Source organism: Rutilus rutilus, assembly GCF_951802725.1.
Source record: "Rutilus rutilus genome assembly, chromosome: 9".
In the NCBI taxonomy this organism is placed as follows: domain Eukaryota; kingdom Metazoa; phylum Chordata; class Actinopteri; order Cypriniformes; family Leuciscidae; genus Rutilus; species Rutilus rutilus.
In genome coordinates this window covers 38,496,330-38,511,121 of record NC_140223.1, presented here as the reverse complement: position 1 = coordinate 38,511,121, position 14,792 = coordinate 38,496,330, and the positions used below count along the sequence as shown (strand labels likewise).

The 14,792-nt window shown below is 37.4% G+C and overlaps 1 protein-coding gene across 2 annotated transcripts in view; it reads right to left on the bottom strand.

Annotated features, from left to right (window-relative positions):
• Positions 1 to 14,792, bottom strand: part of rsrc1 (arginine/serine-rich coiled-coil 1) — a 148,626-nt gene that overhangs the window by 108,115 nt on the left and 25,719 nt on the right. For both annotated transcript variants that reach the window (XM_084419804.1, XM_084419805.1), the window contains exon 4: positions 803 to 973. In XM_084419804.1, the coding sequence (XP_084275930.1) occupies positions 803 to 973 (171 nt within the window). The remainder of the gene's footprint in view (positions 1 to 802; positions 974 to 14,792) is intronic.

Genomic DNA, 14,792 nt, shown 5'->3' with positions numbered 1-14,792 from the left:
TAACAGGCCCTAGACGTGGTGCTATGTATCCTTGAGGAAACAAGACCTGTCTCCATCATGTCACTAATCACTAAATCAACTATTTCTCTCCAGACTACGTATTCTTTAGTGGGTTACTTCATAGCCAATCAATTTTCATGGACAGGGGCTTCGCGAGGGAAGTGGCCCCACAACATATTACACCTAATGATCCTTGTAATAATTACTGCTGTCATTTAGTAAGATGTATTCCTTTATTTGGAAATGTTTCTAGAACCATCCAAACACCAGAATGTCAGAAATCATAACATCTTGAATAGATTTTGCACATGTCTATAATTACTGGTGTTTCCGTGTTGTAAATAAGTTCACGCAATATGTTCAGTCTTGCTGACTGTTGTCATTGGAACTGGAAAGGAGAACACTTTGTCTTGGAGTAAAATCTCTCTCTAGAGTAAAGGTGGAGCTTGAGAGGGGCAAACAGGAGAGCGGAGATGGAAATGCAGTTAGCTCTTGCTCACGCATATTACACTGGGGTATAAATCAAGACAGTGAGAGAGAAGGAAATGCATTAGACGCCCAGCGGGACGGTGTATACACTGAGTTTGAAGGGCAGATATCAGGCTGGATGGATGAGGCCTACCACACGATTGAGCTCAACTCTCAGCTGAATCTAAACTATAAGATTTCGTTCAGACATGAGATGGATATATTGATGGGTTGGAACAGTTTGGGAGTGTGTTTGTGTGTGTGTGTGCGTGCGTGCTAGAGAAAAACAAAGAGAGAGCTTGGAAATTCAAATGGCTCAAAAAGAAAGTATTACCTTTGTTTGTCCTTGTCTTTGGCCTCTTTGTCTTTAGTTCTGTCTCGTGTCCTGTCTTTGTCTCGAGTTCTGCGCTGGCCACGATCTCGTTCTCGTTCTCTGCTGCGACTACGTTTCCTGCTGGACCGGCCACTGCTGCCACTGCGAGACTTTCGGTGACGGGAACGAGACCTTCAAGAAACACGCACACCAAAAATACATATAAACTGGAAAAGCATATCAAATAAAAATAAAAAAGCAGAACCAGCCCTAAGTAGTGGTTAGCTTAGTTGTTGAACATCCAGGCTGGACTGGCCAAAAGATTACGCCACCATTGTGGCATTGATCAAGATTGATTAAACCTCGAACTCAACATGGACGTTGCTTGAAAGTTGCAGAAACAAATTCCAAAAGCAATTATGCCATTCACAACTCCTACTGTCTATGGCTCATCAGTGGCCTGGTGTCTGTTCCATTGATATCTCAAAATGTTACTGATACAGTATGCATCTATTGAAAAACATGAGATTTTAAATAGTTCATTTAAGCGCGTAATATTAATATGGTTTGGCGCAAACTGAGAAGAACGACAAAAACGCTGCCGCAATCACAAATTAAAACTGTTAAGTCATCAAGTGTGTGTGTGTGTGTGGTGCAGTGTGTTCTGCATATGCTCTAGACATGTATAAGAGCTGTTGGACAACCATGTCCCAATCATCTCTCACCCCAACTTTCCTGTCTACATTTGACGTCATGAAAAAAAGGCAAAACAAAATCAATTAAATGTGAAAAAATCATGCGTAGATCCAAATTCACATACTCAATTCATTCAATACTTGCACACCGTGGCCAAATACCAGAAATGCCTAACAAGTAGGCAAGTACAAAGACCCCAAGTGTGGTTTATTGGGAAAGATCCTATAAGTGAAGTACTGCAGTTCTGATGTGACACGTTGTGTTAAGAGTGTTAAAGTGATAAAGATTTTTTCACTGATGTACATTTTTCTCAGACATGATGGGTGCACGCCTTCACCTCAGGTACACTAATACGTGGGCTATAGTCACACACGCGCTTGTTTTTATATCTCCGTACGTCTTTCTTTTGACTTTTACTGTTTTTATACTGAGCTGATTATATTTTCTACACTCTGACTGTACCCCTAATCCTAACCCTCACAGAAACCATTCAACGTTAGTTAAAACAATGTTCATTCATCTGTTGTCCCTGTGGACAAAGATTCTTTTGACAACGTAATCAAAGATTGTGTGTGTGTACAGATTTAACTTATACTGCGGTGAACAAATGTCTTCACAAGAATAGTAATCATCTATACATGGTGGGAACCTTGGTAGAAGCCTTTTCATAGTGTCTTTCAGTGTCTCGCATATCCATTATTATAGACCTTGATGCAAAAGTAACATAAAAAAAAAAAAAATTGTTTTTTGTAATGTAAATCCCTGTTTTTTGTTTTTGTTTTGTTTTTATTATAAAAAATTCTAAACTGATTTTGCACTCCTTTGATTCACAACACAACGTCTTAAGTCATCGGTTTATATTTTGAGCGGTCGACTTAGATTTGGCCAGAAATGTGGGGGGTTATGTAATTTGTCCTTTTGTCTCGGTCACATACAAAAGTGAAGAAAAGAAGGTCCAGCTACAATGATGAGGGAAAAGATGATGTTTTGAAGAACATTGGTAACCAAACAGCAATGGTGAACACTGACTTAGATTAAATAAAAAAACTTTTCAAGTGTTCTTCTGAGATGTTGAGACACTCAAAATATCTTCTTTTGTCTTTCACAGAAGAAAGATAGTCATACACGTTTGGAAGGACATGAGGGTGAGTAAATGAGGACAATTTTCATTTTTAGGTGACCTGTCACTTTACAGGTTTCCTGCCTTATTAGTTTTTTAACAGCGTTTGTGTGTTCTGAAACTAATGCCCTCTTTCAGTGGCCAGTATTGGTGTCGAGAACAAATGGGACATTTTTTGAACCATTCTGCACACCATACTGAAAATCTTGTTATAATAACTAATAACAAAATAAAGAAAAACAGGCCCCCACACGTGTAAAGCTGTTAAGTTATAATTAAATTCAGTAAAACTTCACGGCACACAATCATGATGATCAGTTTTTATGATCGATCACTGGTGTCACTTAGTAGTGCTCGTGCAAAATCCCTATTGGCTGTATGAAGTGGCCATTAGGGAGGACCTCAAAATGACTGTACACATGCTGTATTGATCCTTACGGACAGGCCAGAGAATGCCCGGAGATTTAAAGGATTTTACTTACCAGAGCAACTGACTCCAGAGCCATACATACACACTGTGACATACAGACGTGCTCACGCAAACACACCGATACGTAAACACACAGAGTATGGGACATGGTAGAAAGTAAACTGAGCTGATTCTATTGTCAACAATCCATTTGTGTACTTTTACTGTAAAAATGTTTGTAGAAAAAAATCTCCTACAACACACACGTCACTAGTTAATTTGTCCACTAGAAATGGCCAAAGAGAATTTGGGATTTTTAATGAAAATTCCAACCACTATGCAATTTCTGATGCATTGTTTATTAGCACTGTACATGACATTACTTTATTTTTTACATTTATGTAAGAACTCCTGAAATTACTTATGCTATATTCACAGCTAGACAAAATAATAGGTAAAACCTGAAACACCAACGCTGTAGGAAAACACTAACATATAGGCCTATAGTACATATCACTGTGTGAGACATGAAAATATGATTTTTATAAATGTTAAAATATTTGGTCACATCCCCATTCAAAGATTCAAGTCACATGATCCTAAACTCACGTCAAATGTTGCATAATCAGCAATAAACCTACACTAACACACTAATGTTTCCCAACATTAATAATGACAAAATATAATATTATGTTAAAAACTGGGAAAAAAAAGTCTCTTATGCTCACCAAGGCTGCATTGATTTGATCCAAAATACAGTAAAAACAGTAATTGTGTGAAATATTATTACAATTTAAAATAACTGTTTTCTGTGTGAATATACAGTAAAATGTAATTTATTCCTGTGATAAAAGCTGAATTTTCAGCATCACTAATCCAGTCTTCAGTGTCACATGATCCTTCAGAAATCTTTCTAATATGATGATTTGCTGCTCAAGAAACATTTCTGTCATTGTGTCTCATATTTAATCTCCAGCATGCTCTTCACCGTCTCCTTAGTAAACAAGTACACTAAGCTTTTGATCAAATTCATTAAGAACAATATTGTTTAGTGTGGTGGAAATTATGGCAGTACAATTCCTTGGCTCATGCATTTCTATTTTTGATTGATTGGTTAGTTGGTTGATTGGTGATCGATCCACAGAAGAAAGTCATGCAGGTTTGGGACAACATGAGGGTGAGTAAATATTACAATTTTAATTGGGAAGGCTGCCAAAATCTTTTTATGAGGGATGTAGGCAATCTTGTTTCAGCTTTACCAATTTTCTCAACATTACAGATAGGGTCTAGAAGCAGATCCTCGTTTGAGAAATGTGAGTCTGGAAACACTAAATCTGCTGTACTTCTATTTCTTATGTTGTTTTATCTGATCGTTTAGCAGGCAGAGCAAAAGCAGTTATAGTTACACGAGAGAACACGAGAGGTCTTATTTTAGCAAAATGTACTTGTGGCCAGCGCATGTAATAAACACCAGGGCCGTCGGTTTGCTGTTTTTTCATCTCTTTCTCTCTTTCTGCAGCCCAGCTCACTTCTGGGCCTGTTGCAAATTAAATTTATTGTAGTTAATAGACTGTGGTGCGGCTGCTAAATGTCAATTTCATTACCAAGGCCTTACCCTTAGAGAATTATGACCTCATTTAAGGCGAGGGGGTAAATGTGTTAATGCAGGATGGCCAGATAAACATCCCCTGCCACAAGCACACATGCGTCCAGCAGCATCATGCCAAGAGTGGGCTATTTTACATGACTTTCAGCTATTATCGCTGGAGGAAAAGCCTTCCCCTATGGCCTAAAAATATTTAAAATTCTTTTGAAAGATCCTTTTTTTTTTTATTTCCCCCCCCTCCCTCCAATCCATTAAATCTAGCAGCAGCGATTGGCTCAGGCAATTTTCCCTGCAAATTATCAATAAAGTAATTACCAGTGTGTGGGAGCACACACCGGGCGCTTATCGCTGATGCCCCCTGCCCAGCCGCGGATCTGATACCTCCCAGCATTGCATTTGGGTAATTATGTGAGCAGGATGGTGTCCTGCTGTTATCACACCATATTATATTCCTGCTAAACAAGGTTTCTTGCTTCATATGAAATTGGATATTAATGGTGGCAAATGATAGCACTAGTGCAACTAACAGACGTAAGATACACCACTGGAATCCTAACCTGGCCAAATGATTATTTATTCCTGCCGTGGCCTTTTCTCTCTTCTGCTCTTCTCTTCGGTTCAGTCCCACACACACACACACACACACACACACACACATTCCACTCTCGGTCCACGGTGTAACACAGTCACACTGTAAACACTAATTTATTATAAAGACCTGCTATAAAAGAGAAGACAAAAAACTTCAGGTCCGACCACCAAATCACCATGCTTCTCTTTGCACTTTGAAATATTTTTTATATATATATATATATATATATATATATATATATATATATATATATATATATATATATATATATATATATATATATATATATAATAATGACTTTTGTGTGTGTATACGTCAGACATCTATCATGAGATGTAATAATGGACTCTAGAAAGAAATAAACTCTCTAATCTCCTGACCAATATAAGCTGTGTGATTTCTTCAGAAACATGGCCTTGTGATTCTACAACAAGATTCTACTGTTATTGCTGTTACTGTTATTGCTGCTGCTGCTGCTGCTGCTGTTGTTATTGCTGTTACTGTTACTGCTTTTACTGTTATTGCTTTTTACTGTTACTGTTATTGCTGTTACTGTTATTGCTGTTACTGTTACTGCTTTTACTGTTATTGCTTTTTACTGTTAGTTATTGCTGTTACTGTTATTGCTTTTTACTGTTACTGTTATTGCTGCTGCTGCTGTTATTGCTGTTACTGTTATTGCTGCTGCTGCTGTTATTGCTGCTGCTGCTGCTATTGCTGTTACTGTTATTGCTGTTACTGTTACTGTTATTGCTGTTACTGTTATTGTTGTTACTGTTATTGCTGTCACTGTTACTGTTATTGTTGCTGCTGTTATTGCTGTTACTGTTATTGCTGCTGCTGTTATTGCTGTTACTGTTATTGCTGCTGCTGCTATTGCTGTTACTGTTACTGTTATTGCTGCTGCTGCTGCTGCTGCTGCTGTTATTGCTGTTACTGTTATTGCTACTGCTGCTGGTGTTACTGTTATTGCTGCTGCTGCTGCTGCTATTGCTGTTACTGTTATTGTTGTTACTGTTATTGCTGCTGCTGCTGTTAATGCTGTTACTGTTATTGCTTTTTACTGTTACTGTTATTGCTGTTACTGTTATTGCTTTTTACTGTTACTGTTATTGCTGCTGCTGCTATTGCTGTTACGGTTATTGCTGTTACTGTTATTGCTTTTTGCTGTTACCGTTATTGCTTTTTACTGTTACTGTTATTGATGTTGCTGTTATTGCTACTGCTGTTATTGCTGTTGCTGCTGTTACTGTTATTGCTTTTTACAGTTACTGTTATTGCTGTTACTGTTATTGTTGCTGCTGCTGTTATTGCTGTTATTGTTGCTGCTGTTATTGCTGTTACTGCTGCTGCTGCTGTTGTTATTATTGCTGTTACTGTTATTGCTGTTACTGTTATTGCTGCTGCTGTTATTGCTGTTACTTATTGCTGCTGCTGTTATTGCTGTTACTGTTATTGCTGTTACTGTTCTTGCTGTTGCTGCTGTTAATGCTGTTACTGTTATTGCTGTTACTGTTATTGCTTTTTGCTGTTATTGCTGTTACTGTTACTGCTTTTTACAGTTACTGTTATTGCTGTTACTGTTATTGATGTTACTGTTATTGATGTTGATGTTATTGATGTTGCTGTTACTGTTATTGATGTTGCTGTTATTGCTGTTGCTGCTGTTACTGTTATTGCTTTTTACAGTTACTGTTATTGCTGTTACTGTTACTGTTATTGTTGCTGCTGCTGTTATTGCCGTTACTGTTATTGCTGCTGCTGCTGTTATTGCTGTTACTGTTATTGCTTTTTGCTGTTATTGCTGTTACTGCTTTTTACAGTTACTGTTATTGCTGTTACTGTTATTGATGTTACTGTTATTGATGTTGCTGTTACTGTTATTGATGTTGCTGTTATTGCTGTTGCTGCTGTTACTGTTATTGCTTTTTACAGTTACTGTTATTGCTGTTACTGTTACTGTTAGTTATTGTTGCTGCTGTTATTGCCGTTACTGTTATTGCTGCTGCTGTTATTGCTGTTACTGTTATTGCTGCTGCTGTTATTGCTGTTACTGTTATTGTTGCTGCTGCTGTTATTGCTGTTACTGTTATTGCTGTTGCTGTTACTGTTATTGCTGTTGTTGCTGATGTTATTGCTGTTACTGTTATTGCTGCTGCTGTTAGTGCCGTTGCTGTTATTGCTGCTGCTGTTATTGCTGCTGCTGTTATTGATGTTACTGTTACTGTTGGTTATTGCTGCTGCTGCTGTTACTGTTGGTTATTGCTGCTGCTGCTGTTATTGCTGTTACTGTTATTGCTGTTACTGTTGGTTATTGCTATTTCTTTTATTGATGCTGTATAGTGTTGCTTTCGTCAACGAAAATTATGACGAAATATTGTCGTCAACGAACCGCTATCACCTGACGAAAACGAGACGAGACGAGACGTAAATGCTGGTCATGTGACGATGACTAAAATACATGTATAATGCAATATCGTTGACGAATAAAAACGAGACTAAATGTGATTTACAAAATAAAAACTATGCTAAAATGTTTCTTCATTTTCGTTGACCAAAACGAGACGAGACGAAATGTTATAACGTCACGACGAATGAGAGAGTTGTGCGTGAACCCAGCTTTGTCGGCTTTAAATTCTGGTTTGCGATCTGGTCACCCGACCCGATTATCAGCGAATTTAATAATATCACTCCATTAGTTATTCCATTAAAATGTCTCATTGATATATTTGACACATTCATAATCATTACTTTTGTGATTATGATTTTGTGAGCTGTTCTTTGTGACAGCTGTTATGTGCGTTATTGGCAGTGTCTCTGGTTACATGAACGCGTCACCGCATCAGCACCAGAACATGGAGATTTTATTTTAGAGAATAATCGCACAACCTATTCGATATTCTAGAATTAAATAAACTAATCGAATATCCAAAAATCGTGACTCATCCCTGCATGGAATCTCTTGTTTCTTTTCCCAAATCTTCACTCACGTCTCACCCATTTTCTAAAGGGATTATAAACGTGTCTTCATTGGTTTGCTTTTAATTAGGCCTATTATATTCGTATTCTTTACTGTGGTAATTAGAAAAACACTGTAGGACAGATAGCCTACATTTGTACTTGCATGTCAAATTCTTTTTAACACAGTTTGTGCTTGTTATATTAGACATAGGGCGCGTCAAGTTTAGTTGTAAAGCGCGTTTCACACGCGTGGGTGATTTTTAGTTTCACTTTCTCTGGCAGCGCAATCTCAAACATAGCCTAAATATTTCGCCCTTGTGGAGAATAAAATTCGCTCTTCAGACCAATTTACATCAAGTAGAAAACACGAAGATATCATAAAGAGATCGATGGTCTCTTTCCTGCTCGTGTCCCACATCCCTCTCAAAGCGCAGAGTGGTAGGCTATATATCACGCGTCTTTGTGTGGAAATATAAAACGAGTTTTTATTTTTTTAAATAACCCCCATTGTTGGTCCATTACCGTCACAGCCCTATACTAAATATAATAAGATAACCTTGTTTGAAATTCTATATTGACTGGGTTAAATAGAATTACATTACTAAAAAGAAACTAAAATACAATTTTCATTGACTAAAACTAGACTATAATGTCATCAGTTTTCGTCGACTAAAACTAGACTAAAATGTCATCAGTTTTCGTTGACTAAAACTTGACTAGACTAAAAAGAGTATGAACGTGACTAAAACGAATAAAAACTAAAACGAAAGCTTGACACAAAGACTAGACTAAAACTAAAATTAAAACAGGCCGCCAAAAACAACACTAATGCTGTATTGCTGCTGTATTGCTGCTGCTGCTACTGTTATTGCTGCTGCAGTTGTTATTGTGGTTACTGTTATTGCTGCTACTGTTGGTTATGGCTGCTGTATTTTAATATTTATATTAAAAGAAATAATAGGTTAGCAATTAAATGTTACATCGCAGCCATGGAAAAGTTTGGATTCATGACGAATGAGAGAGTTATACGTGAGCCCATAAATGTAAGCTTTGTCGGCTTTGAATTTTCAGCAGATTTAATAATATTCCATTAGTTATTCCATATAGAAAGCTTGAATTGTCTAGCCTAGAAATCTAGACGCACCCTAGCGGCAGCAAAATTTATTTTGCAGCCAGGGTAGTCTAGCAACTCTCCGTTGACTTTCGGAGCTGTAAAAACCTAAATTGGGTCAGGATTGAGCCCCTCGGATTGAGCCGTGTCTATGGTGAGTTGCCAGACCTAACATCTTGATGTAGGTCTGGCTTGCCAGGCTATGAATTGTCTACTTTTAAACAAAACAATTCAAAACGAAAATAAACCGACTAGCCTATGCTTATGTATTCCGTATGAACTGCATTTCTCTCTATAGGCACGTTCACTGCGAAGATGACGAGCCAGCATCGTCAACTTCATCTTTGCAGCCCAACACTGACACAGAAAACACTAGTTTATTAATAAACAATTCAAATGTCTCCTTGCTATATTTGACACATTCATAATCATTCCTTTTGCCGGTTCTTTGTGACAGCTGTTATGCGTTATTGGCAGCGTCACCCTCTGGTTACATGAACGCGTCACCACCGCATCAGCACCAGAACATGGAGATTTTATTTTAGAGAATAATCGAACAACCTATTAGATATTCTATAATTAAAATCAACTAATCGAATATTACAAAATTGTGACTCATCCCTGCATGGAATCTCTTGTTTCTTTTCTCATATCTTCACTCGCGTCTCACCCATTTCCGAAGGGGATAATAAACGTTTCTTCCTTTGTCCGCTTTTAATTAGGCCTATAATTGTTATTAGACATGGTAATTGGTAAGGCGCGTCAAGTTTATTTGTAAACCACATTTCACACGCGCGGGTGATTTTAGTTTCGCTTTCTCTGGCAGCGCAATATCAAACATAGCCTAAATGCCTTGCCCTTGTGGAAAATAAAATTCGCTCTTCATAACCTTTTTCAACAAGTAGAAAACATGAAGATATCAGAAAAGAGATCGATGGTCCCTTTCCTGCTTGTGTCCCACATCCCTCTCAAAGCAGAGTGGTAGGCTAACACGCATCTTTGCGTCTTTTATTTCAATGCTTTACAGGCTTTAGTTTGTTGTTTCTTTGACGGAATTGCTCAAATAATCACTTTTTTACTAAAATACATATAGGCTTATATATATTTTTTTATTTCAAATCAACCCCCCCAACCACCGCACCATCACCGGTAGTTGGTCCATTACCAGCGCGGTGATAAAAAACTGCCACCGTCATAGCCCTATATGTCACCCGTATGAAAGCTGCATTTCTCTCTAAAGGCGCGTCCACTGTAATGCGGAGATGGCGAGTCAGCATCGTCAGCTTCATATTTGCAGCCAAAAACAGAAAACACTCGTTTTGTAATCAATAATCAAAATGTCTCCTTGTTATTTTTTTTTCAAAACATTCACAATCATTGCTTTTGACGGTGCTTTTTGGCTAGCTTTATGCGTGCGCTTGAACGTTGAATAGGCATATTAGCATTAAGCCTACATTTATTAAAGGCTCAATATGATGATGATGAATATGATTCCCCCCAGTATACATTTAAGTAAGTAATTTAATATAAACGTGTGATTAGTCAACACATGGCTTAAATGAACGACTACTAGTCAACTAGAAAAATATTTAGTCAGGAGCAGCACTAATGTATTGCACAGCAAGCATCTACGGCAACACTCACAGTGTTGCTTTTACAGAGTCAGTCTATTAGACGACGACGGAAAACGCAACAACAAAAATGGATATGCGATAAGGTCAGAAGGTGTTTGTACATCTTGAGTTTGAAAATGTATAAAGATGACAACTCTGTCCTCTACAGGTAAAGCAGAGTACCACAAACTACAGTCATAGGGTGCATGAGTTCATGCTTAATGCAGTAAACTCAAACAGGCAGGCTAAAAAACAGGCTTTAGACAATGATCCTTCCTGTCTGTGACAGACAGGTTTGCCTCAACTATACTCAGGTGCAGAGAAGACCAAGTCTGATAATGATATCCAATCAAATCAATATTCAACCCCCCAAAAATTGCTGCTATATGATTTACAAGGCAAACGTTGCAGCTTCAGAATCAGATGATTGTTTCACTGACTTGGCCCTGTGTACACTGACTTAAATGTCATCTTTCATGATTTAAATAAAACATTCAGTTTTGTTGTGCTGCTTACATTGTAAAAGAAGAGTTACAGTTACAAAAGAAATGGAACACTACAAGTGTGAGAAAAAAAAAGAAAAGAAAAAAAATATATATATAAGCAACTTCTAGTTGCCTCTGACGGAAAGAACCAACAAACAGCTTCCGCTTAATTAGTGTGACAGAAGTTCTCAATATTTTTTATTCCAGAGCACTGAAGTTCACCTTGAATAAGCAATGTGGGTTTCCTACAGGCGCCGGTGCTCCAAACAGCTGTTCCTTCTTGTTCCCAAGCGCTCCACGTAATGAAAAAATGTTAACAATTCAGGATGTCTTATTTCGGAGTGCTCTTTAAATGCAGTGCCACACAAGTGTAATTTATGAGATTCCTCTAATTGCCAGAGCTCATGAGAACATTTCCAAAGCCGTTTCTTTCTGCTTATGTTCACTGCTCTTTTACATACACAACAGTTTATCACGTAAAGTCAAAAATGAAAAATGAATAGTATTGGAATTGACTGTTTTAATATCACAGCAACCATACAGATTTTGGTCATTTGTATTTTTGTCGAAGAATAAATGATGGGAAAAATCTTCTGAGATAAAGGGAAGTGTTAGTGCTTTGCATTTATAGGGCAGTGTTCCTTTAATGGGTGTCCGTTTTAAACTAGTTAGCACCAATTTGATAAGCAATTTAAGACACATTAACTAATTAAATTTCTGGCTTTCTGTGTTTTCACTGTTATATGGTAGGGGGCGCTATTACGCATCTTCTGAAAGAGTGCTGAATCTCCTGATCAAAACACAGGTGAAAAAGAAGCAGAAACAAGTGATAGCAAATGTAAGCAGATGCATTATGTAAAATAACATGAACATCAACAATAAACAGCATATAAATCAAAACTGCCTAATGTTACTGAATGAAGTGTCGACCCAGGATGAGCTCTAGGATTGTGAAGCTTTGGGGGTGTTGATGGACTTGATCTACTCCATCTGTGTTTTGATCTAATTCTTTGACAAAAATCAGCTTTTCCCAGCTTTTTGCTCAAAATGTTGCTTTTTTATGAAACTTGCATGAAAACGAATGCATGAAGCTATAAAATAATGTTGTTGTTTTTTTTTAGCACAAGGGTCTGTTCTTTCTTATGATATACTGCATTTTCAGATATTCATACAACAAAATATTCTGGTGGCCATGAAAACTGTGTTAAAAAAAAGAATTTACAAAAATGGCTTGCAACATTTTTCAAAAACGCTGGCGAGGAGAGAGTCAAAATAACAACTGATATCTAATCTGTAATTTATAATTTGGAGGGTACATGAAAAAAGGAAAATTTCGGTTATACTTTATTTTAAGGTGTCCATGTTTCAATGTAATTAACATTGAATATAAAATAACATTGAAGTACTACTGAGTAACAATAATGAACTACATATATAGTCGGGCTAGGGTTAGTTGGCATGGAATTATGCGTAAAATATAGTTATTTCTATAGTAACTACATGAAACGTGTAGCAAATACACTTAAAAGTTCACTGAGATTTCTTAGATCAATCTTTTTCTCTCTCTGAGACGAGAGAAGAAAAAATCTGCTCACACTTGGGCCACCCACACTTGCAAGGTTGTGTCTTTCAGTCCAGTTCAAAGGTCTCTGAGAAAGCTCTGATCTACACAAAGTCATTTGTTTCAAAAGTTTAGGGTTGGCAATTTTTTTTTTTTTTTTTTTTTTTTTTTTTATGATTTGTGAAAAGCATATGTGAGCGCCATCACTCAACAACAACAGTTACGTCCTAAACGCTCCTATCTAACTAGCACCACTGAGACTGTATTAGATCCCTATTAGTGGCACAGAGGGCACCGCAAGCAGAGGTCAACGAGAGGCAAGAGGTCAGAAAGTCAATAAGTGCTAACTCAACACTGTCAACACACACAATCATAAGACCGACTGTGCCTAAACAAGACACACTTCAGATGCTCTGGAGTACATTACAGATTGTAGAAAAATAATTCGATTTTTCCATTACGATAAATAATCAGAAAAGTAAAAAAAAAAAAAACACATCCTTGGTAATGACTTTCTATGACTTCATATAAAGGTTCTTTTGGAGAGAGTTTGGGGGCAAAAGAAGAGTGAATTTTTAAATGATGTTGGAAGCATGTGTTTTTAATTAGTAGGTGTTCTCGAAGGGTAAGATGATGGTTTTCTGTTCTTTTTATGATAAGGTATTTATGAAGTGACGGTAGATCTGAAGGTCGGTCCTTAAAGACTTTTATTGTTTAAATGTGGAGGGTTATGTTTCAATTTAAGCACTCGCACAAGAAAAAGCATAAATATTGAGACTAAGTGGACCGACCATAAAACTACAGCACAGAGACAGCACTGTGACAGAGAGCAGACACTCATTCCACTACTAAAAGAAAAACCACACTTAATTAAACACTAAACGAGCATCTGAAATAGCACCTGCATAAAAATCCATAAATTAAGCAAAAATAGCATCAGAAAAGGAGTGTTTGATCATATATACATGACATCAGCTCTCCCAGAATCCCGATGGCAAAGCTAAGCTACTCCGCTGTAGCCGAATACATCAGTTGTGTCTAATCACAGCTCAGTCCACCTCTAATGAGGCCATGAAAGAGAGATATCAGATTTCACTAACCATCAAGAAAAACAGTCGGGACAGGACAGCCTGTGTGTCTTAGGGTACGTTTACACGACAACGATATGCTTAAAACGGAGACGTTTTTCCTTTGAGTTTTCCACGTACAGACGACATCATTGTCAAAACGATCCCCACTCACAGGGATCCGCAAAAACGACTAAAAACGCTGCATTCTGCTGCCAGGCCATTAGATGGCGATGAAACACTATAGACTGAACATGTAATACACATGTGCATGACGTCAACGTCTTCAGAGATTTGTGTTTTTGTTGTTTACACTGACAGCGTTTTCAAAAACTTGCACTCTGAAACCCGTTTTCAAAAGTTTGCGTTTTCGGGCACCCAAAACGCCGTTGTGATGTAAACGAACGTCCAAAGCGCATACAAAGTTTTTAGTTGAAAACGGTGTTGTGTAAACAGCTCCTTAGACCCTCACAACCCAAGAACTACCTCACATTACTCTCCATTTCTCTTACAAAAGAACTACAACTAGAACAACAACAAAAAAAACTAGTAATGCATGACGACAAACTATTAAGAGTATGGGAAATTTCCCTTCTTTTCAAATGTAAGGTGCCAGACACTAATGAACTAAAGAATTATGGTTCAACTGATAAAACATAGAGGTGGGTGATATATTGTACCACAAGGTGGGTCATTTTCTATCATGGCAATGGTACATATCAAAATACAGTAATAGTTATCCAATCTGTAAAGCTTGGGTGATATTGTGGGAAGTGCTTTAAAATTAAAC